This window comes from Syngnathoides biaculeatus, chromosome 3 (genome assembly GCF_019802595.1).
Source record: "Syngnathoides biaculeatus isolate LvHL_M chromosome 3, ASM1980259v1, whole genome shotgun sequence".
NCBI classification, from domain to species: Eukaryota; Metazoa; Chordata; class Actinopteri; order Syngnathiformes; family Syngnathidae; genus Syngnathoides; species Syngnathoides biaculeatus.
This window is the reverse complement of record NC_084642.1, coordinates 35,063,538-35,086,195: the sequence shown is the minus strand read 5'-3', so window position 1 is coordinate 35,086,195 and position 22,658 is coordinate 35,063,538. Positions and strand designations below refer to the sequence as shown.

The 22,658-nt window shown below is 44.3% G+C and overlaps 2 protein-coding genes and 1 long non-coding RNA gene across 7 annotated transcripts in view; 2 read left to right on the top strand and 1 right to left on the bottom strand.

Annotated features, from left to right (window-relative positions):
- LOC133498565 (uncharacterized) overlaps positions 1-2,235 on the top strand; it is a 5,706-nt gene extending 3,471 nt beyond the window's left edge. The window contains exon 4 of the long non-coding RNA XR_009794345.1: positions 1-2,235. This exon is cut by the window's left edge and continues 808 nt beyond it. This is a non-coding gene — a long non-coding RNA (uncharacterized LOC133498565).
- spg21 (SPG21 abhydrolase domain containing, maspardin) overlaps positions 1-16,893 on the top strand; it is a 38,784-nt gene extending 21,891 nt beyond the window's left edge. For all 5 annotated transcript variants that reach the window (XM_061815568.1, XM_061815566.1, XM_061815569.1 and 2 more), the window contains 6 exons: positions 2,409-2,489; positions 6,382-6,527; positions 14,496-14,604; positions 14,679-14,786; positions 14,866-15,006; positions 16,704-16,893. In XM_061815568.1, the coding sequence (XP_061671552.1) occupies positions 2,409-2,489; positions 6,382-6,527; positions 14,496-14,604; positions 14,679-14,786; positions 14,866-15,006; positions 16,704-16,829 (711 nt within the window). In that variant the 3' untranslated portion in view covers positions 16,830-16,893. The remainder of the gene's footprint in view (positions 1-2,408; positions 2,490-6,381; positions 6,528-14,495; positions 14,605-14,678; positions 14,787-14,865; positions 15,007-16,703) is intronic.
- Positions 16,894-20,299: 3,406 nt separating this feature from the next.
- shcbp1 (SHC SH2-domain binding protein 1) overlaps positions 20,300-22,658 on the bottom strand; it is a 34,407-nt gene continuing 32,048 nt past the window's right edge. The window contains exons 12-13 of the mRNA XM_061815559.1: positions 22,298-22,439; positions 20,300-22,187 (exon numbers count right to left, since the gene is read on the bottom strand). Of these exons, the coding sequence (XP_061671543.1) occupies positions 21,874-22,187; positions 22,298-22,439 (456 nt within the window). The 3' untranslated portion in view covers positions 20,300-21,873. The remainder of the gene's footprint in view (positions 22,188-22,297; positions 22,440-22,658) is intronic.

Genomic DNA, 22,658 nt, shown 5'->3' with positions numbered 1-22,658 from the left:
CACTCATGTATTATCCTGAATCAGATTCACCTGTATGAGGTCGTTAGCTGCATAAAGACAGCTGTCAACCCTATACAATCTGTAACACTCAAACCTTTAACATGGACCAAGACCAAAGAACTCTCCAAAGACACCAGAGACAAAATTGTACAACTCCACACGGCTGGAAAGGGCTACGGAGAAATTGCCAAGCAGCTTGGTGAAAAAAGATCCACTTTTGGAGGAATCATTAGAAAATGGAAGAACCTAAACAATCAGTCTCAATCGGAGTGGAGCCCCATGCAAGATATCACCTGGTGGGGTCTCAATGATTCTTGGAAAAGTGAGGAATCAGCCCAGTACTACGCGACAGGACCTGGTCAATGACCTGAAAAGAGCTGGGACCACAGTTTCCTGGGTGACTGTTAGTAATACACTAAGACGTCATGGTTTGAAATCATGCATGGCATGGAAGGTTCCCCTGCTTAAACCAGGACATGTCAAAAGCCCGTCTTAAGTTTGCCAATGACCATTTGGATGAAACAGAGAAGTCATGGGAGAACGTTTGTGGTCAGATGAGACCAAAATGGAACTTTTTGGTCATAATTCCACGAACCGTGTTTGGAGGAAGACGCATGATGAGTTCCATTGCAAGAACACCATCCCTACTGTGAAGCATGGGGGTGGTAGCATCATGCTCTGGGGGTGTTTTTCTGCACATGGGACAGGGCGACTGCACTGCATTAAGGAAAGGGTGACTGCGGCCATGTATTGTGAGATTTTGGGGAACAACCTCTTTCCCTCAGTCAGAGCGTTGAAGTTGGGTCGTGGCTGGGTCTTTCAACATAACAATGACTCGAAGCACACAGCAAGAAAAACCAAGGAGTGGCTCGTAAGACGCATATCACACAAATAAATTGTTGAAAAATAATATATTGTGATTTCTGGATTTTTCTTTTTAGATTAACTCTCCCACAGTAGACATGCACCTACAATGAAAATTTCAGACCCCTCCATGATTTCTAAGTTGGAGAACTTGCAATCTAGCAGGGTGTTCAAATACTTATGTTCTTCACTGTACATGCAAGTGTCAAGACCATGGAAATGTCCAACAATCATACTGCTCAGGAAGGAGACTGGTTCTTTGCCCTACATATTGAAATACTTTGATATGAAATCTGCATATCAGCCTAAGAACAAAAGTAAAACACCTTTTGAAGATGTCGTCTGAAGCTGGTGAGTACGTCATCCACAGTAAAACAAGCATTGTACCAATATGGGTGGGTAGGCCGCTCTGCCAGGAAGAAGCCATTACTCCAAAACAAATAAAAAAGCAAGATTACAAATGCTCACATGGACAAAGATCTTAATTTTTTGAGTCATGTCCCGTGGTCTGACCAAACTAAAATTAAAGTTTGGCCAAAATGAGGATGTGTATATTTGAAGGAGAAAGCGGGAAACCCACAAGCCTGACTGAGATGACCAGCTTTCTAACTTTGAAAGAGTGTGTGAGAGCACAATTTTGTTGGGTTGTTTCGCATAGGAGGGACTGGTGCACTTCACAAAATAGATTCCATCCTGAGAAAAGAACATTATGTGGAAATACTTAATATCTTAAGTCATCATTCAGGATGTTAAAGGTTGGGCACAAATGGATCTTCCTGATGGACAATGACCAGAAAAGCATACTGACAAACTTGAATCAGTTACACTTCTGTCAGGGCTAATGGGCCACAATTCCTGCCAATTATTGTGGGAACCTTGTGGAAGGATATCCAAAATGTTTGCCTGAAGTCAGAAAGTTTCAAGACATTAGTACAAAATACCGATTAAAACATGATTTTGAAGAAAATAATCCGAAATTTTCTTGAAAAACATTCTTCGGTTATGTTTTTGGTCAAACATATTGGAATCCCATTTCAACTTAAGTAGGAAATGTTGAGTCGGTTGGAAAATTCTTATATATACAAGTGCAAAGATACAGAGGATTTACAGCATTCTTATACTATCACAAGGATCATCACAAAAGTATGAAAGGAAAATAAAGAGCATCACAAAATATCTGTATCATAATGACAAAACCAATTCTAGCTGGTAGTAACTAGCACATTCCTACATTCTGGTCTCGAGTAAACAGTTCAGCAAAGTTAACTTAAGGGTAACTGATGAGTTGGCATGCTTCAAACATCTGATTACAATCCAGTTTATAACTTATCGTATGAGCGAGTTATACAGTCATGACTAAATATGAGCAGAAGACACACTTCAATATATATATATATATATATATATATATATATATATATATATATATATTATATATATATATATATATATATAAATGTAAAATATCTTTTATCACTGTGCCCTTGACTGGGCAGTTCAGATTGCCTCTGTTCTGAAGATGCAACTTGAATTGTTTCTTACAGCTTCAATATCCGGTGTACTGGGATCTCATGGAGTTCTGTGATGGATTTCGTAAACTTCTTGATCACTTACAGTTAGATAAGGTGAGCTTTTGTTTTCTGTTTATTTGTTGCCTGTTGAACATTTATATATTTAAATTGCTGTGAACTAGGACTGCACAGTTAATCAAATTTTACTTCTGATCACAATTTTGGCTGGCATGATGAATTGAACCTGGTTGTCTGCATTTTTTTTCAACTGCTCTCAACTTCATTACAACTTAGGGGCTGGGGGTAGAATACTGAAAATATAAGACTGTCCATTGGCTCACTGACAACAGTGTCACGACCCATCGAGACGGAGGTAGGACCCAAATGCAGGAGTACACGGGAGACGCAGAGGTAATTCGGGAAAAAGATTTATTGTTCCACGGTCGGGGATCGGGCAGGCAGTCAGGTGCAGCAGCGATAGTCAAGACGTCAGGCGTAGAGAGCAGGTCAGCAGGCAGGCAGGAGTCGGTACACGGGAGATCGATCAAAGCAGGCAGGAGTGTCAAAGGAGTCAGGCTTACGGGGTTGGTCGGAGGACAGGCGGAGGTCGGTACACACGGGAATACAATCAGAGATACGGGAGTGCTGGAACGGGGCATGAACCGCAACGATCTGGCGCCGGACCAGTCATCCCCTTGGTCCTATATACACCGGGGCCAATCAGCCATGATGAGGTGCAGGCGTGCGCCTCATAATCAGCACGGCCGTGCGGGCACCTGCACAGCCAGGGCTGGAGTGGCAGGACCATGACAGACAACCCCCAGGCACGGCTCACAGACGTTCCTAAACAAAAGAAACACACATACAAGAATTAACATATCCAGGGGCAGGTGGAAGGGGGTCCGGAGGAGCCAACCAACCCCAGTCTGGTGGCCATCCAGGCCACCAAATGCGAGGTCAGGAGGACGAACCGGACGGCAAGCACCAGGATCCCCACGGGGCAACCTCTGTGAGGAACCCAACAGCGAAGCAGGAACCAGACCAAGGCAAGCAACTGCTCCGGACGAGGACCTCCCACGCTGTGGTTGACAGACGACCAGGGATTGGTCGCGGCCGAGGCTTGGTCACGAGGCAGCTGTGGACTGGTCAATGAGGCCAGGTCATGAAGCGGCTGGGAGCCATCAGGAGCGAAGAGGATGATGGAGATAAGGACCAAAGCCATGACCATCACCATCACAGCCATCCCAAAGCTTTTCCAGTTCCGGGGTGGCCAATCAGAACTCCACAGCTCCTGTCGCTGTCGAGACAGGGGTGTGGGACGGCCGCGGATCGGTCGCTGCCGGAACTGGAACGAAGACGACTGTGGTTCCGTCACCGTCTGCTGGACAGGAACGTGAGGATGCCAATGAGCCGTCACCATCCTCGGTTGTCGTTGAGACAGGGGCGTGGAACGACTGCGTGCCAGTCGCCGACGAAGCAGGAGCGTGGGGCAGCCGCGGCCTGGTCACCGCCGGTACTCCTGGACAGTAACGTAAGGCGGCTGGGGAACCCTTGCTGCCGTCTGGTGGACAGGAACGTGAGGTGGCTGAGGAACCCTCGTCGCTGTTTGCCGGACAGGAACGTGAGGCGGCTGCGGAACCATCGCCGCCGCCTCCTGGACAGGAACGTGAGAAGCCGTCGGCGCCGCCAACGCCATGTCCTCCTGGACGGGAATGTGAGACGGCGGGGGTGCCATCGCCACCTCCTCCTGGACGGGAACGTGAGGTGGGTGGGGAACCGTCTTCACCTCCTGGACGTTAACGTATGGGCGTGCCAGTCGCCGTCAGAGCACGAACGGGGGGCGACCGCAGACCGGTCGCTGATGAAGCAGGAGCGTGGAGCGGCCGCGGACCGGTCGCCACCGGTACTCCTGGACACAGATAAGAAGCGGCTGCGGAGACGTCGCCACCTCCTGGACAGCAACGTGAGGCGGCGGCGGATCGGTCTCCACTGCCACGTGAGCTCTGCTCGGCAGCGAATCAGTGGCCACCGCTGCGTGAGCCTAAATGTGAAACTGCGATGTGGGCGTGGCAAGGTGGCGGATCCGTTCCCACAGCGACGTGGGAATGGCGATGTGGCAGATCCGTTCCCACTGCTATGTGCGCTTGGCTTGGTAGCGGATCAGTTGCCACTGCCGCATGAGCAAAAGTCAGTAATGAGTCCGTCGAAACTGCAACGTGGGCGTGTCTCGGCAGCTGATCCGTTCCGACGGCGACATGAGCCTTGCTTGGTAGTGGATCCGTAGCCACTGCAGCGTGAAGCTGAGTCAGCAGCAAGTCAGTAGCAGCCGCGATGTCAGCGTAGCTCGGTTAGTTCTCTAATCCTTGCCGGACCTGGGCCGTGAGGACTGCCAGTTTGGTGCTCTGCTGCTCTATCTCCGCCCGCATTTCGCGGTAGAACACCTCGTGATTTGGCAGCCCCTCCTCCCTCTGGGCTGGAAGCTTTGCTACCAGCTGTGGGTCTGCTGGTTTAACCGTTGCCGGTGAGGAGTGCGTGGACGACGACGATGTCTTTGTTGCCGCGCAGCGGGATGCACACGGGGACGCCCGGCCTGGACGTCTCCTCTTGCCGCCACGCGGAGGACCCGGGTAGATGGCCAAGCGAGTTCCCTCAAACGGGTTGTAGGGCTCAGACCTACCGGGCGAAGACGCCCGGGAGGTGAAAACGCGGGCAGGTGACACAAACTGACTGGGATTAAAGATTGGGCGAAGAGATTCAGTCGAAATAATCAGTCGTAGTCAGGCAGCTGGTCATCTAAATCACGGTCCTCCTCGTAGTCCGAAAAATCTGATTCAAACAGAATATGAGGTGTTGGACGGGTCGTGGTCAGGATTTATTCATAGCTCGCCGGCGGAGCGTATGATACGGAAGCGGAGGACGTCATATAGCCTACCCGGATCGGACAGGCTTGGTCCTCCGGCAGTTGGTCTACCTTGCGTCGGTCCCGGCGATGCCGGGTCTTTCCTGCTGGGTCCTGTTTTGGCCAGATCGTTCTGTCACGACCCATAGAGACGGAGGTAGGACCCAAATGCAGGAGTACACGGGAGACGCAGAGGTAATTCGGGAAAAACGTTTATTGTTCCACGGTCGGGGATCGGGCAGGCAGTCAGGTGCAGCAGCGGTAGTCAAGACGTCGGGCGTAGAGAGCAGGTCAGCGGGCAGGCAGGAGTCGGTACACGGGAGATCGAGCAAAGCAGGGAGGAGTATCAAAGGAGTCAGGCTTACGGGGTTGGTCGGAGGACAGGCGGAGGTCGGTACACACGGGAATACGATCAGAGATACTGGAGTGCTGGAACGGGGCATGAACCGCAATGATCTGGCGCCGGACCAATCGTCCCCATGGTCCTATATACACCAGGGCCAATCAGCCATGATGAGGCGCAGGTGTGCGCCTCACAATCAGCACGGCCATGCGGGCACCTGCTCAGCCAGGGCTGGAGCGGCAGGACCATGACAAACAGAGCCGTGAGTCCAGGGCGTGTTGGCGAATGGTCACCACAGTGGCAAGCAATGATCTTCACCGTTGGGCCACAGCTGCCTCTGTGACTGCTGGAAAGGCGAGCATTGTGCAGTCATAGATATTAGATGCATGTTTCACTGTTCACTCAGTGGAACGATTAGTGAATCTTGAAAGAAGGCTCAAAGTACTGTTTGTCACTTAAGTGTAAATTGGAATGTGTTCTCTTAATCTACTTTTTATTGTCATGCATGGCGGCTGTCACAGCGTGGTTGCAAGGATTACGGGTCCCAAACTTTATTAAAGATGCTTGCATGTACCCCAAAACTGATAAGAAGCCAATTGTTCATGCCCCGGTTAAGTTCACTCACTATAAAACTTAAAATTTTTGTGAAATATAAAGAAAAGAATATTCTCGTATATACTGTTTGTGTTTTGTTTATTCCCCGACTGAGCACTTTTTTCTTTTCTTATTTTCCTGTCCATTGATAATCTTCTCTGATGTTTAAGGTTCATCTGTTTGGTGCATCCTTGGGTGGATTCCTGGCACAGAAGTTTGCAGAGTTAACATGCAAGTCCCCCAGAGTTCACTCTTTGATACTGTGTAATTCATTCAGTGATACCTCCATCTTTAACCAGACATGGACAGCGAACAGGTTTTCTCTCAATATTTGTACTATTTGATACCGTCAAATGTCATTAAGGGCATACTCGCACTCGGCAAGCCGTGCAATGTTGATACCCACTTGACTTTTTAAAGTCCTGTACATTTTCAAGATTTCACTGTGGGTACACTTCCCATGCTCAGCCATATTTGGAAGAGGTGAGGTTTGGCCAGCACTATTACTCACGCACATGTGCGCGCTACGTACTGTGTATGATTTTAAGTGATATCCCATTCTAAATCCATCCATTTTCAACACCGCTTATCCTGGCTTGGGTCACGAGGCGCTTGAGCCTATTCTTGCTGAGTTCGGGCGAAAGGTGAACGACACCCTGAACTGGTCACTAGTCAGTCGTAGGTCACATATAGACATGGACAAGCATTTAGACAGTCACTCAGTGGGAACAGAACCCACTCCCCGCACCAATGTCAGGCAAGCATATCGCTACACCATCCCCAATCTCCTTCTAAATCTGTATTGCTTAATATGATGTTGATCTACCCTTTGAAGTTGTAAGAACTTCCAACTTTTATGAGAATGCTTTCAACAAGATTTAGGAGTGAGTTCATGGGAATTCTTGCCCATTCTTCCAAGAGGATATTTGTGAGGTCACACACTGATAATGTCCTCTATCAGGTTGAGGGCAGGACTGGAATCCAGTCAAGTTCATTGATACCAAATTCTCTCATCAGAATCAGAATCATCTTTAATGGCCAAGTGTGTAGAACACACAAAGAATTTTTCTCCAGCAGTCGGTGGTGCCCTAGTACGACATACAGAACTAGGAACAACATAGCAACAAGAACAAGACATGTCTATTGCGTGCGTTGGAATTATTCCTTGTAAAACATGCAAGATGTGAAATCTATATACAGTGAAGAAAATAAGTATTTGAACACCCTGCTATATTGCAAGTTCTCCAACTTAGAAATCATGGAGGGGTCTGAAATTTTCATCATCGGTGCATGTCCACTGTGAGAGAGAGAATCGAAAAAGAAAAATCCCGAAATCACAATGTATGATTTTTAAACAATTTATTTATGTGATACAGTTGCAAATAAGTTTTTCAACACCTGTCTTATCAGATAGAGTTCTGACCCTCAAAGACATCTTGGTCCGCCTTTAAAAGTCCACCTCCACTCCATGAATTATCCTGAGTCAGCTGCACCTGTGTGAGGTCGTTAGCTGCATAAAGACACCTCTCCACCCTATACAATCAGTAAGACTCAAACTTGTAACATGGCTAAGACCAAAGAGCTGTCCAAAGACACCAGAGACAAAATTGTACAACTCCACACGGCTGGAAAGGGCTACGGAGAAATTGCCAAGCAGCTTGGTGAAAAAAGATCCACTTTTGGAGGAATCATTAGAAAATGGAAGAAGCTAAACATGACAGCCAATCTCAATCGGAGTGGAGCCCCATGCAAGATATCACCTCGTGGGTGTCAATGATTCTTAGAAAGGTGAGGAATCAGCCCAGTACTACGCGACAGGACCTGGTCAATGATCTGAAAAGAGCTGGGACCACCGTTTCCAAGGTGACTGTTGGTAACAAACTAACTAACTAATACACTAAGACGTCATGTTTTGAAATCATGCACGGCTTTTTTTCTTTTTAAATTATCTCACTCACAGTGGACATGCACCTTCTATGAAAATTTCAGACCCCTCCACGATTTCCAAGTGGGAGAACTTGCAATATAGAGTTCGTGCACGTGACGTCATCATTTTCACGGTGCCATATTCCCAGTCAAAAAGAGCTGCTCGACAGTGTGGGGGACATTGAACCGGAGCAAAATATACACAGTGGCCGAGACTTGTTATGCTGTTGGTTGTTACAACAGACGAGACAGATATTCAAAGAGATCATTCTATGGAATACCAGCTAAAAAGATGAGAAAAGATTGATGGATTTTGGCAATTAAATGTGATGGATGGTTCCCAACCAAATACACACGACTGTGTAGCGATCACTTCATTTTTGGAAGGATTTATTCTTCATCTCAAATTCCCAAAAAGTATTTATAATGCCAAGTTGGCTCATTTGAGAACAATGCGTATTTAAAAAAAATAAAATAAAACAGGGAGTTGTCTCCTACATACACAGAAGCGTGTTGCGGCCAACCTCTCCTCGACAGACTTTTTTTTTTTTTTAATGTGCATTGTTTTCAAATTAGTCCAATGCGTAGTTAAAAAAAGAAAATAAACCGTCGGTCACGCAGAGGTTTACGTAGGTTAACGTGTGGCCACAACACGCTTTGTGTACGGAGGAGCCGACTCACTTATAGACCTTGCTCTGTGTACCACTGCTCAGAAATGTTGGAAAAGGAAGGGGTGATGCTAAAACTCTTTGACTACCTGTTTGAATAGCTCTTGGTATGCTGAATTCTCATAAAAAAGTTGGAATTCGGTGCTCTAGTCAGATCATGTGTTCAACAGAATGGCACCATGGTTACTATACACAACAACGAGCACTAGCTGGCGACGCTACATAACATTTTGTTGTCTGCTTGTGAGCCATATCTTATGAAAATTGTGTACATACTGTAGCTCACCCAAGCCTGAAACAAACGATGTCCCCTGTCCTGAGCACTGGTTACCACCAACGTGTTTTTTCGGTAACCATTGACCTACTTAGTGCTGCACAGCATGCTGGGAGCATGTAAATAGCGTTTAAGGTGCATGTTTTGTGTCAATTATTTATTGACTCATTCTTTTTTTTTTTTTTTTTTTTTTGCCAGTTATGCTATTTTGTTTGCTTTGGAATGATAATTTTAGTTTTGATGTGACACCTTGAATGTATCCAACATCATCAGTCAAGACCTGCTTACGTAGGCAATGTAAGCTTCTTCTGCTTACAGATGTGAAATGCAATTCCCCGACCTGGAGAGGGCACGCCACCCTTTTCCGACTGAGGACCATAGTCTTGGATTTGGAGGTTCTGATTCTCATCCCAGCTGCTTCACACTCAGCTGTGAATCACTCCAATGGGAGCTGGAGATCAGGGCTAGATGAAGCCAGCAGAACCACATCATCTGCAAAGAGCAGAGATGCGATGCTGAAGCGACCAAACCGGACACCCTCTACGCCTAGAAATTCTGCCCATAAAAGTTATAAACAACATTGGTGACAAAGGACAGCCTTGGCGGAGACCAACTCTCATCGGAAACGAGTCCAACTTATTGCCGGCAATGTGGACCAAACTGACAGGGGTCGTACAGTGACCAAACAGCTCATATCAGGGGGTTCGGTACCCAATACTCCCGAAGAACCCCCCCACAGTACTCCCCCGAGGGACACGGTCGAATACCTTCTCCAAGTCCACAAAACGCATGTAGATTGGTTGGGCGAACTCCCATACGCCGTCAAGGATCCTGCCGAGGATGTAGAGCTGATCTACTGTTCAATGGCCAGGACGAAAACCACATTGCTCCTCCTGAATCAAGACTCAACTTCCCAACGGACCTTCCTCTCTAGTAACCCTGAGTAGACCTTACCTGGGAGACTGAGGATTGTGATCCCCCTATAGTTGGAAACAAACCTTCCGGTCACCCTTCTTGAAAAGCGGGACCACCACCCCAGTCTGTCAATCCAGAGGCACTGTCCCCAATGTTCACACAATGTTGCAGAGGCGTGTCAACCAGGACAGCACCACACCATCCAGAGCCTTTAGGAACTCTGGGCGAATCTCATCCACCCCCAGGTTCCTGCCACCAAGGAGCTTTTTAACCCCCTCTGTGACCTCAACCCCAGAGATAGAAGAGCCCGCCTCAAAGCACCCAGACTCAGCTTCCTCGTGGGAAGGTGTGTTGGTGGAATTGAGGAGGTCTTCGAAGTATTCTCCCCACCGACTCACAACATCCCGAGTTGAGGTCAGCAGCGCCTCGTTCCCACTCTACACAATGTTGAAGATGCACTGCTACCCCCTCCTGAGACATCAGAAGGTGGACCAGAATTTCTTCAAAGCCGCCCTGAAGTCGTTCTCCAAGGCCTCACCGAATTCCTCCCACGCCCAGGTTTTTGCCTCAGCGATCTCCGAAGCCGCACAATGGTGGCAGCATCATTCTCTGGGGGTGTTTTTCTGCTCCAGGGACAGGATGACTGTTTGCAATCGGTTAAAAGATGATTGCAGCCAAGTACAGTGATCATCCTTCTTCAGAGTGCTCACTACCTCAGACTGCACTGAAGGTTCATCTTCCAACAAGACCATAATCCTAAAAGCACAGATTGAATAAAGAACAACTTTGTGATTGTTCTTGAATGGCCCAGGCAGAGCCCTAATATAGAGTAAACCCAGATGAGCATCTCTGGAGAAACCTGAAAATGTCTGTCCGCCAGCGTTCACATCCGAGCTGACAAACGGAGAAGTGCTGCAAGGACGAATGGCAGAGGATCCCCAAATCCAGATGTGAAAAACCTGTTGCATCATTCACAAATTGACTCATGCCTATATTAGCTCTAAAGGATGCTTCTACTAAATACGAAGCAAAGGGTCTGATCACTGTGTATCACTGTGACATTTTATCTATCCATCCATCCATCCATTGTTCTGAGACGCTCGGTCGTGGAAGTGCTGTAGCCTATCCCAGGCGTCATCGGGCAGGAGCCAGGGTACACCCCGGACTGGTTGTCAGCCAATCGTAGGGCACGTAGAGACAGACAACACTTGCACTCACAATCACACCTAGGGACAATTTAGTCTCCAATTAATGCATGTTTTTGGGATGTGGGAGGAAACCAGAGTGCCCACGCAGCCACGGGGAGAACTCCACACAGGCGGGGCCGGGATCGAACCTAGGTTCTCAGAACTGTGAGGCCAATGCTTGACACCTGCGCCACTTCCCGTATTTTGGCATGACACAACCAAGTCTCCTTCTCTCCTTTCCTACCAGAAGACACCCCTAGTACTCTCCTGCCTGCCTCTCTAAGTCTTTCCGAAAGGCTGCACAACATTTGTCATTTCTCAGCTTCCACCATGTGCTTCTCTGCTCTACCCTTGTCTTCTTAATCTTCCTACCCACCACCAGAGTCATCCTACACACCACTGTCATGCTGTCGAGCTACACTTGCCCCTACCACTACCTTACAGTCAGTAACCTCCTTCATATTACATCATTTGCACAAAATATAATCCACCTGCATGCTTCTACCTCCGGTCTTGTAGGTCACCCTATGTTTCTGCCTCTTCTGGAAAAAAGTGTTCACTACTGCCATTTCCATCCTTTCTGCAAATTCCTCAACCATCTGTCCCTCAAACTTACTTTCCTGGATGCTGTACTTAGCCATGACTTCCTCAACACCCCTGTTTCCTTCACCAACATGTCCATTACAATCTGCACCAATCACAACTCTCTCCGTGTCTGGGATGGTTCACAACTACTTCTGCTAGTTCCTTCCAGAATTTATCTTTCAACTCTTAAGTCACATCATACCCGTGGGGTATAGCCACTAATCACATTATACATCACTCAAATTTCAGGCTCATCACTTGGTCTGATACTCTTTTCACCTCCAAGACATTCTTAGCCAGCTCTTCCTTTTAAAATAACCCCTACTCCATTTCTCTTCCCTTCTACTCCATGGTAAAATAATTTAAACCCTTCTCCTAAACTTCTAGCCTGACTACCTTTCCACCTGCTTTCTTGGATGCAAAATATATCAACCTTTCTCCTAATCAACATGCCAACCAACTCCTGAGCTTTTCCTGTCATAGTCCCAACATTCAAAGTCCCTACACTCAGTCGTAGGCTCTGTGCATTCGTCTTTTTCTTCTGACGGTGGATCCGGTTTCCTTCTCTTCTTTGTCTTCGACCCACAGTAGCTGAGGGAAAAAAATGAAAAAAAATTTCAGCAAATGGTTGGAATATAACAAAGAATGGAAAATTTAAGGGGTATGAATACTTTCTGTACCCACTGTAAATACCCACAGCAGTAGACATTCATTCAATCCATCCATCCATTTTCTACCGTTTTTCTGGGTCGGGTCGCGGGGGAAGTCGCTTGAGCAGGGATACCCAGACTTCCCTTCCCCAGCCACTTCTTCCAGCTCTTCCGGAGGGATCCTGAGGTCTCTCTAAGCTAGCCGAGAGACAAAGTCTCTCCAGCATGTCCTGAGTCATCCCCGGGGTCTCCTTCCGAATCAGATGCCCCAACCACATCATCTGGCTCCTCTCAATGCGGAGGAGCAGTGGCTTGACACTGAGCCCCTCCCGGTTGACCAAGCTTCTCACCCTATCTCTAAGGGAGAGCCCGGACACCCTGCGGAGGAAACTCAGATTAGCTTGATGAATGAATGACTTGATGAAGCCAACAGAACCACATCATCTACAAAGAGCAGAGATGCGATGCTGAGGCCACCAAACCGGGTACACTATGCCTAGGCTGCGCTTAGAGATTCTGACCTTAAAAGTTATCAACAAAATCGGTGACAAAGGGCAGCCTTGGCGGAGTCCAACTCTCACCGGAAACGAGTCCAACTTATTGCCGGCAATGCGAACCAAACTTTGACAACGATCGTACAGGGACTGAACAGCTCATATTAGGGGGTTCGCCTTTGACCCACCAGCTCCAGGCCTGGCTCCAGAGGGGGGCCCCGGTGACCCGCGTCCAGGCAAGGGAAACAAAGATCTAATTTTTGTACTCATCGTGGGGATTTTGGAGTCGTACTTTGTCTGGTCCCTCACCTAGGACTTTTTTACCATGGGTGACCCTACCAGGGCCATAAAGCCCCAGACAAATTAGCTCCTACGACAGGGGTCAGGACCGTTTTTGACTGAGAGAGCCAAAAAAGACCAAATAATATAAAATGTAATTTCAAAAGAGGTATACAGTATTTTTAAAACTAAGTACATGTGTATTTGCACATTTATGTAAGACCAACACTTTCAGAATACAATAAGTCTCTGAATTCTTTTAAATAACATTGTTAGGAGTTGCTAACCAATGATGACAAAATTACTTCTTACCATTAATGCGACTTCTGGTGCTTGATACGTCATTAGCTTGAGCTTCATGCAGGCGTTGAGACTTTTGTCCATTTATCGTGAACGTAATTGTATTTGATTTTGCATCATGATGGTACCATGGTGAATGGTTCTTGCTGACCAAGGCATGTCTTTTATCCGTTTGATTATCTTGTCTTTATGTGCAGTTGGCAAAATGTTTATTGAAAATATCAAGGACGAATGCTTTGGCATACTCCACATCTGTGAATGTAGACACGGCAGAACTCTCCCTTCTCCACAAAGGCTGTCCATTCTTGTTGAAAACTTCGGTACTCCTCATGTTTTTTTCTTTGAGCGACCTTTGTCAAAAGCGTTTCCATAATTAGTTGTTCCGACACGATTCGCATTTGACTCTGCGCCTGTGGACATCGACAGCCACACAAAACTACAGAAATCACACTAGGACAACCTGTCGTTGCGTCATTTGGGTTGCCTGCACAACAGAAATCACATGTACAGTATGTCGTTATGAGGGCTCCGCAAGCCATCTGCAACCACCAAAACAGCCAGGTGTGACCGCTCCACCACGATAAAATGACTGCTCGAGGAGGGGCATTCATTCACTCTAGATATTCCTTCATCCCTTGCATTCTGGCTATACTGTACTATATCAACAGTATAGTTACAGATAATAATTTTAGAATGCCATGATTTCACGTTTCTAATTTATGGCAAAAGGGGTGGACAGTGGTTGGGCCAGCCCACATTCCATTAGCAATGAGGAGTTCCAGTTATTAGTTCAGAAATACCATCTGAAAGCCACCTTATGTAATTAAAAAAATAATAATAAAATTTGCATATAATTAAGTGGTGTCCAGTCTTCATGGCCCAAAGCTGGAATGGTTAAAGAGCAATGTGAGTGGTGGGGAGAAGAGGGACGGAAGACTAGCACGGATTGAATGGCCTGGTGCGAGTATGCTCTGAAAGCAAATTAATTTTTATTATCTTTCCTTAGTTTTTGGTTGATGCCAGCTTTCGTGTTGAAGAAGATCGTTCTAGGCAACTTTGCTAAAGGACCCGTTGACCCAGAAATGGCTGGTGCAATTGACTTCATGGTTGATAGGGTAAGGATATTTATGCTCATCTGTTACTCAGTGGAAAATAAGTCCTTTTATTTTGACCATTTCATATGCTGCAGCTGGAGAGCCTGAACCAGAGAGAGCTAGCTTCCAGATTAACACTAAACTGTCAGAACTCCTATGTGGAGCCACACAAAATAAAGGATGTTGCTGTGACAATTATAGATGTAAGTGTAAATGGAATCGTACAATAATACATACAGTAGCGCTTATTATAAGCATGTTGTTTGTTTTGACACTGCTCAGGTTTTTGATCAGAGTGCTCTCTCGTTAGAAGCTAAGGAAGAGATGTATAAATTGTTTCCAAATGCCAAACGAGCTCATCTGAAAACTGGCGGAAACTTCCCTTACCTTTGCCGACGTGCCGATGTAAACCTCTACACGCAGGTATGGCAGTATGACATAAGCTGTGTGCATTGCCACAGAGTTGCTTTTAATTTTGTTGTGTTGTTATTTGGAAACAGGGTTTTAATACGCATCTCATTTTAACCAAAAAGCCCCCATTTGACTGAAAAGCCGTCATGATTGCAGTGATTATCTGTAAAGTGTTATCAGAGCCCCCGTAGCTCAGTGGTTAGAGCACTGGTAAACCAGGGGTTGTGGGTTCATATTCCACTGGGGCCTCCACTCCCTGAAAAGGGTTGCGTCAGGAAGGGCATCTGGTGTAAAAATTGTGCAAAACATATATGTGCGTTCATCTGAGATGACACGCTGTGGCGACCCCGAAAGGGACAAACAAATCTGTAAAGTGTTGTCAAAACTAATTTTAATCACTGCGCCACGGCATCAGAATCATGGCTGCCTAAAAATCCCAATTAGACTTTTCAATGATAAATGTATGTCTAAAATTTGTTTTGGCTTATCCAGGACAATTATGATGACGAAATTTCACATTGATTTTTCTAAATCGGGTCACATTTTTGTTGACATGTCCATGTGTTTTTGCTTAAGAGGTTCAAATATAGGAGGTTCATGCCCTGAATTTTGAACAGTGATCATGTAACATTTTGTCTCTTTTTTTTTTTTTCCTTTCGACTTGTCCCGTTTAGGGTCGCCACAGCGTGTCACCGTTTTCCATGTCAACATATTCGAACAGCAATTGTCCTTATGTCCCATAACCTTATCAGTGTCCTCCCCTGCTGAATTTGTCAATTTGCTCACTTGCCAAGAAATTTAGAAGTCTAATTTTATGACTGATAATTATGATGAGCAATCATCATCATGCGTAAATAAATTCACAATCTAAAAGTTATAAAATGGGCGTTTAAAAGAAGGGTTGTGGCCCCATGAATCTTCACCCTATTTGGTCCATTTTTCTGCTCTACTTTCTTTCCCCAAACAAGCAAAACATGCACTCATCAGTGCACTCCGTAACGAGACGTTAAAACATATCATGTAATGTGTCTAATGTCAAAATTCCACCTTGGCATTTGCTTGACCTTGTTGAGACCAGCACTTGACATTCGGAGGGCCTTTGGCAGATTACATTTACATCATAACATATACAAGCTGACATGTGATTGGACAAATAATTCTGCATATGCAGTACTGTACATAACTGGAAACTGAGCAGAGCAGCCAAGACATGGTTTGAAATGAAGATAGTTAATAACGTAATTGTTCAATGCATTTGCAGAAAGGGTTCTGAAGGTCTAAAGCACTTATTTATACACAACCTCATGATGTATTACATTTATTTCAAGGAAGGATTCACACAATCTAGAAAAAAACAGGTTGAGAACGCCTCATACAAAGCGAAAGTACGTGCACCTGTACCCAAAATGTAGTAAAAAAAAACTGTGGCCATAATTCATAACATTAACCTGATTGAGCAAAACCAATGTGATATTTGGATTCAGAACATCCACATTTTCATAAATCAACTAAAAACATCTTTGCCAATAAATTTGTCGCTGACCAGTGTTATACACCAAGCTAACAATGCTTACCCACTACACAAATTAATGATGGAACAGAATGACATCACTTTCTGGTTAAAAAAAAAAAAATCTCCCCAAAAGATTAGTTTTTTTCTGGTTTCTCACTTTGCCATTCACCTTCTTGTCACTTGTCTATGTTTATAGATTCATTTGCGTCAGTTCCATGGAACACGGTATGCTGCCATTGACCCCGCTATGGTGAGTGCTGAGGAGCTGGAGGTCCACGAGTGCCACCTTAAAACGTGCCAGGAATCTGACGAGGAGCAATAACAAGCATTTTATAGCACTGCAAAAATTTTAATGTAACTTTATGATTAAAATGACGTTTATAAGATACCGTTTATTTTGTCTGTGTATACTTCTCAGTCATCCAGAACGTGGTCATCTGCAAAAGTTGATTAAAGCCAACTGGACCCCTCTTGGTTGATATTTCCCATTGTACATTGTTGTGAAAATGTCTTCCATTACTCATTTTGTTTTCATCCATCCATTTTCTTGGGCAATTATCCTCACAAGGGTTGCGGGGAGTGCTGGAGCCTTTCCCAGCTGTCAACAGACAGGAGGCAGGATACACCCCGAATTGGTTGCCAGCCAATCACAGGGCACACGGAGACAGACTACAGCCGCACTCACAATTACACCTCGGGGCAATTTAGAGTGTTCAATGTCGCATGTTTTTGGGATGTGGGAGGAAACCAGTCTGCTCAGAGAAAACCCACACAGGCATGGAGAGAACATGCAAACTCCACACAGGTGGGGCCAGAATTGAACCCCAGAACTGTGAGGCCAACACTTTACAGCTGTGCCACCCATTTTGTTTTCATAATCAGATTTGAATATTTCAGATTAGGCTCATTTTAATATATTGAAAAAACAACACAAATGCTAAATTTGTCAATGAGTATTTTATTTGTTAAGGATAAAATTATCCAGCCTGACCAGGGGCACAAATCATGAGTTAGTGTGATTTAACCAGTTAACAATCCGTTTTTGGTTTCTGCCATTCAAAAGTCAGGCAAAAGATCTTTTAAAAAAAAAAAAAAAAAAAGCTGCCACAAAATGACACGATCCAAAGAAACACCAGAGAAATGAAGCAATTGACAGTATGAAAAGGGTTCTAAAAGCAAATTCTAAAGCTTTAAGAATCCAGCAAACCATAGGGAAAGAAATTATCCTCACATGAAACAGTAGTGAACCTTCCCAAGAGTGGCTGGCCAATAAAAAATAATCACACCTCAAAAGAGCAGCATTGACTCATCCACGAGGCCACAAAAGAATTCAGGACACTTGCTAGAGAACTGCAGGAAGCCCCCCGCCTCAGTAAAGGTCTGTGTTCACAACACATAAGAGAGACAGGTGGCAAAAATGGCCTCCATGGGACTCTCAATTGACCCCTCCGTACAGGGCACTGAACCACACCTCCTGAAGTGACGTCACGTCACGTTTGTGCAGTCCGATCATCGTTAAATATCGCTCAACAAAGAATAAGTGTCAATCGTTCACACGTAGCAGTGTTATGCTAGCGGAGAACGTCTCATTCATTTATACGAGACCTGTATTGTATGGTTTATCCAGATCTCTGGCCTCTGATTGGTCAGTGATGCGGTTTGCGCAATATCCACACAGGGGTCAATTGACCTTCAGTGCGATTGTGAATGGTTGGTTGTTGCTATGTCCCTTGTGTTGTGTACCCCACCTCCTGCCCGAAGATGGCTGGGATAGACTCCAGCACTACTGCGAACCTAGTGAGAATAAGCAGAACAGAGACTGAACGAATGAATAAATACAAATATTTATAGAGAGATTTTCTTGACAAACTATTTACAACTAACATTTAATCCTCATGACATGCCTACTGAACTACGGTGGCCTCCACTTTCTACTACTCTGTGAAGGTCCAAATTGTGAAAATACCACATCACATACAGAGGGTTGGGTCTGGGGCTATTGTGTGAACCTGTCAAAGTTTAAAGGCCCCATACCATCAGCATTTCATTTTTTTTCTACCATTTTATGCATAACTTGGGTCAAAATGAATCTGTGACCTGTTTTAATTTGATATCTATCGAGTTTGACATTTGAATGCAAAACCATTGGATCAGATTTATGGGATTTGTGATATAAATTAAGTCATTATTCAAGTGCTTGCCCACGTTGAAGTTGTTACACAGCCACTCATCTTCATCTTGTGCAAAGTCGAAAGTTTGTGTCAGCTGACAAACTCAAGCCAAGCTGTGATACCCTCAAGGACCAATAACAGCAAAGATGATTTCCATATTTAAACTGGAAAAAAGAATTATCCAATCAGAGAAAAGCTTATTTGCATCTTGGGTATTTAGAGAAAATAAATAAATTTTAAAAATCCAGCTGTTTCAACAGCCAGGCATAAAAGTTGCATTATAATACAGTATCTTGAAAATTGATTTTCCTGGCATTTTCTCACCACATCTTGAAAACCCAATAAAAATACAATCTTTATAACCTAATGAAATCAAAATCTAATGGTATCGGGCCTAAATTTCTGCACATTTTGATCATAAAATGTGGTCTGATAATCTAAATCACAAGGACAAAAAGTCTCAAACTAATACCCCATGAACATCCATCCCTTTTCTGAGCCGCTTATCCTCACAAGGCTTGCGGGAGTGCTGAAGCCTATCTCAGCTCTGAGGAGGCAGGGTACACCTTGAACTGGTTGCCAGCCAATCAGATGGCACATGGAGACAGACAACACTCACACCTAGGGTCAATTTTGGGTGTCTAATTAATGTTGTGTGTTTTTGGGATGTGGGAGGAAACCAGAACGAGCGCCCAGACAAAATCTCACACATGCAAACTCCACACAAGTGCGGCTGGGATTTGAACCCTGGTCCTCAGAACTGGGAGGGAGACACTAACCAGTTGCTCCACTGTGCCACCTATTCTATATTTGGTTTAAGAAAAAATAGGTTTTTATAGGGGTCGCAGTGGCGACTGGTTAGTGTCTGCCGCACGGTCCTTTTTCATATACAAAAACCTTACTGTTTTGTGCCAGTGATTTAAGTCCATCCATCCATTTTCTGAGCCTCTTATCCTCACAAGGGTCACAGGAGTGCTGGAGCCTATCACAGATGTCAATGGGCAGGAGGCAGGGTACACCCTGAACTGGTTTGCAAGCCAATCACAGGGCAGATAGAGAAACAGCCCCACTCACAATCACACCGAGGGGCAATTTAGAGTCCAATTAATGTTGCATGTTTTTGGGATGAGGGAGGAAACCGGAGTCCTCGGAGAAAACCCATGCAGGCATGGGGAAAACATGCAAACTTCATACAGGGAGGGCTGGGATTGAGCCCATGTCCTCAGAACTGTGAGGCCAACGCTTTCCCCACTGTGCTACGTCTCTTAAGTCTTAACCTGAAGTTATTTTATTTTATTTTTTTTACCTCATTGAGCATTCCACGTTATACTCTTGCAGTCATCTTTAAAGGACAGCCACTATTTGTAAGACAAGCAACAGTGCTAACCTCAAGTTTAAGCTTTTTTTTTTTTTTTCTTTTTTCTGCAGCACAACAACAATCCGAAACAGACTGACAAGTCAACTTATGACTTTTAAAGTTTTGGAGTGGCGTCGTCAAAGTCCTAAGACAGGTCCCCTGATCATTAAGGATTGGTGGCTTTCTAGAATTGGACTAAGATGGTTTATAGAAAACCGCAGTTTTCATGTTTTCCAAAAAGAAAAAAAAAAAAAAGACTTAAAGTTTGTATCTTGTCTGGGGGGCACAGTGAGTGACATCTTAGAATATCTGCCATTTCTGGAAAAAAAAAAATACTAAATACATCTGATTTTTCACAGTTCATGAAAAACAAAGTATTGTCCAACTCCAAATTTAATTTATATAACTGACTCGAGTCAAAAAAACACATTATAATTTTGCACCAAAGTTGAATACGTGAACTGAATGGGAAATTTTTACAGTACGTATATGAAAACAACATACAATACCACTACAACCCCAAAATGTAGATAAAATAACGTCACCTTTTGGAAAAAAAAAATACCATACAAATACCTTTTGGGAGCTTCTTGACAGCGTCAGTGGACTCAACTAAAACCAACAAAAATACTGTACATGAATAAACAATTAATCAAAAGTACTACTAAGAACATTTAAAAGATGGGCATTTGGTCTTTAGAGCACAGGGGAGGGAATTTCTGAATGGGAAAAAAATTAACCTTTTGACACTGTGGAACATGGTTCTGAATAAATGATATTTACCTTGAGAGAGTTTAGATTTCGCCGATCTTTTTGAACTCTCGTTACAGTTCAAAGGGATTAATTTGTCTGACCTCGGCAGCATGTGGAGCACTGCTATGACATGCTACAATACAGGTGAATATATTGGTAAATTAGTTAAATTACTAGATGTTTGTTACCATTGTGAGGTTTATTTTTTTTTTATTGTTTAATTCCACCTCACTCATCTGTTGACTTGACAACATTTGAGTTATAGATGACCAAATACCACAACGGGTAATCCATTTTCACCCCAGCAGTATTTGGACAATTACAAGGCTTGTTCTCATTTTTCCTTTGTGCACTACATTAACACAGTGGCTTTGAGACAACACCATCAAGATGTGATTAAAAGAATATAGCAGTTATCATTCAGGAATACAGTACAGACATTTTAACGTTGCTGCATGGTAAGTGGACAACTGTCATAACTAAATACAATTTTTTTTTAAAATACTTGGCTGAAAATCATTTGTAAGAATTTTCCATTACTGGGACAAAAGTGAAGCAACAAAACCTACAAAGAAGCAGCAAATAGACTGGCTGCAGGGAACATTGGACAAAAATTCTCCAGGAAGGAACCATGAAATAAGTCCATAAGGAGACTTTACAAGTCATTGACGACAAAGTAGAAAAAGTGGTTGGATTTAGAATAATGTCAACTGTCCAAAACAATTGGGCTCATCAAATTGTCATACCCTTTGTATGGTAGTTTGTAAATATATACAGTATATTTTTTTTTAAATACATCTGGATGCAACTGTATTTTACTCCATTAATTTGTCAACAGTCAAAAAGGAAGAAAAAAAATAGACTAAGTTTTCAATTTCGAAGAGTAACACCGGCCTGAATGAGTTACATTTTATAATTCCAATTTTTACAATCGTTAAGACATCTGATTTAGGATGAAAGGCATAGTACGCCCTGGGCTGCAAATCAAATGCCAGAAGTAAAACTAAAAGTCCAAAGTGCATTAAAGTACAGTATTAAATAAATGTGTCAATCAGAGCATGTTAATTGTCATCGAGCAGTAATTCTTAGTATAAAAAAGTGCCGAAGTCACCCATGCCATTGCGTCGGAACTGGTTTCCCTTGATAGATCTGAAAATCTTGTGGGCAATCACGTCTTGCATAGCTAAGGTACAGGATGTTTGTCTGTTTATGCTCAGCTGACAATAAAATTGCCAATTCCTTGCCGAGTTCACATTACTGTCCTGATGCGTATTCTCTGTCAAGTTTGGCGGAGCGTCTTCTGGCTTGCACGTAATCTGGCTTGGTGAGGCCATCGGGCGTCCCGTGACATTCTTCCGCAGTCCGTCCTCAAACATCTGTTCCACATCAACACGCTCATCTGGAAGAAATAAGTGAAGCTTTATTAAAATATATATCACATTGCCCTCTCAGCACACAGGTTTAACTTGCCAGGTAAAAAGATGAAAATGAGTATTTGGAACACTTCACCTTTCTCAGCACATTTGTCATAAATGTTCCTGTCGTTACTGTGAGACGGTTTCACAAGCACCACCCCGTAGCCTTCGTTGTTATGAATCACATTGGCATCCATGGTAATTGAAGGGATCGCCTCCACCTCGCCAGCCAAGTCCTGCAATTGTATAAAGATATTATTTTAAATACGTACTGCAGTAGTCCACCCATCCATCCTTTTTCTGAGCTGCTTATCCTCACGAGGCTTGCAGGAGTGCTGAAGCTTGTCTCGTTGTCAGTTGCAGTATCTTACGCCACAGAAAATGTTTCTTGAGGCACCGAAAACAGCCATACCATCGTGTTTTATATATGCATTTAATTTCGGTATACAGCAGCT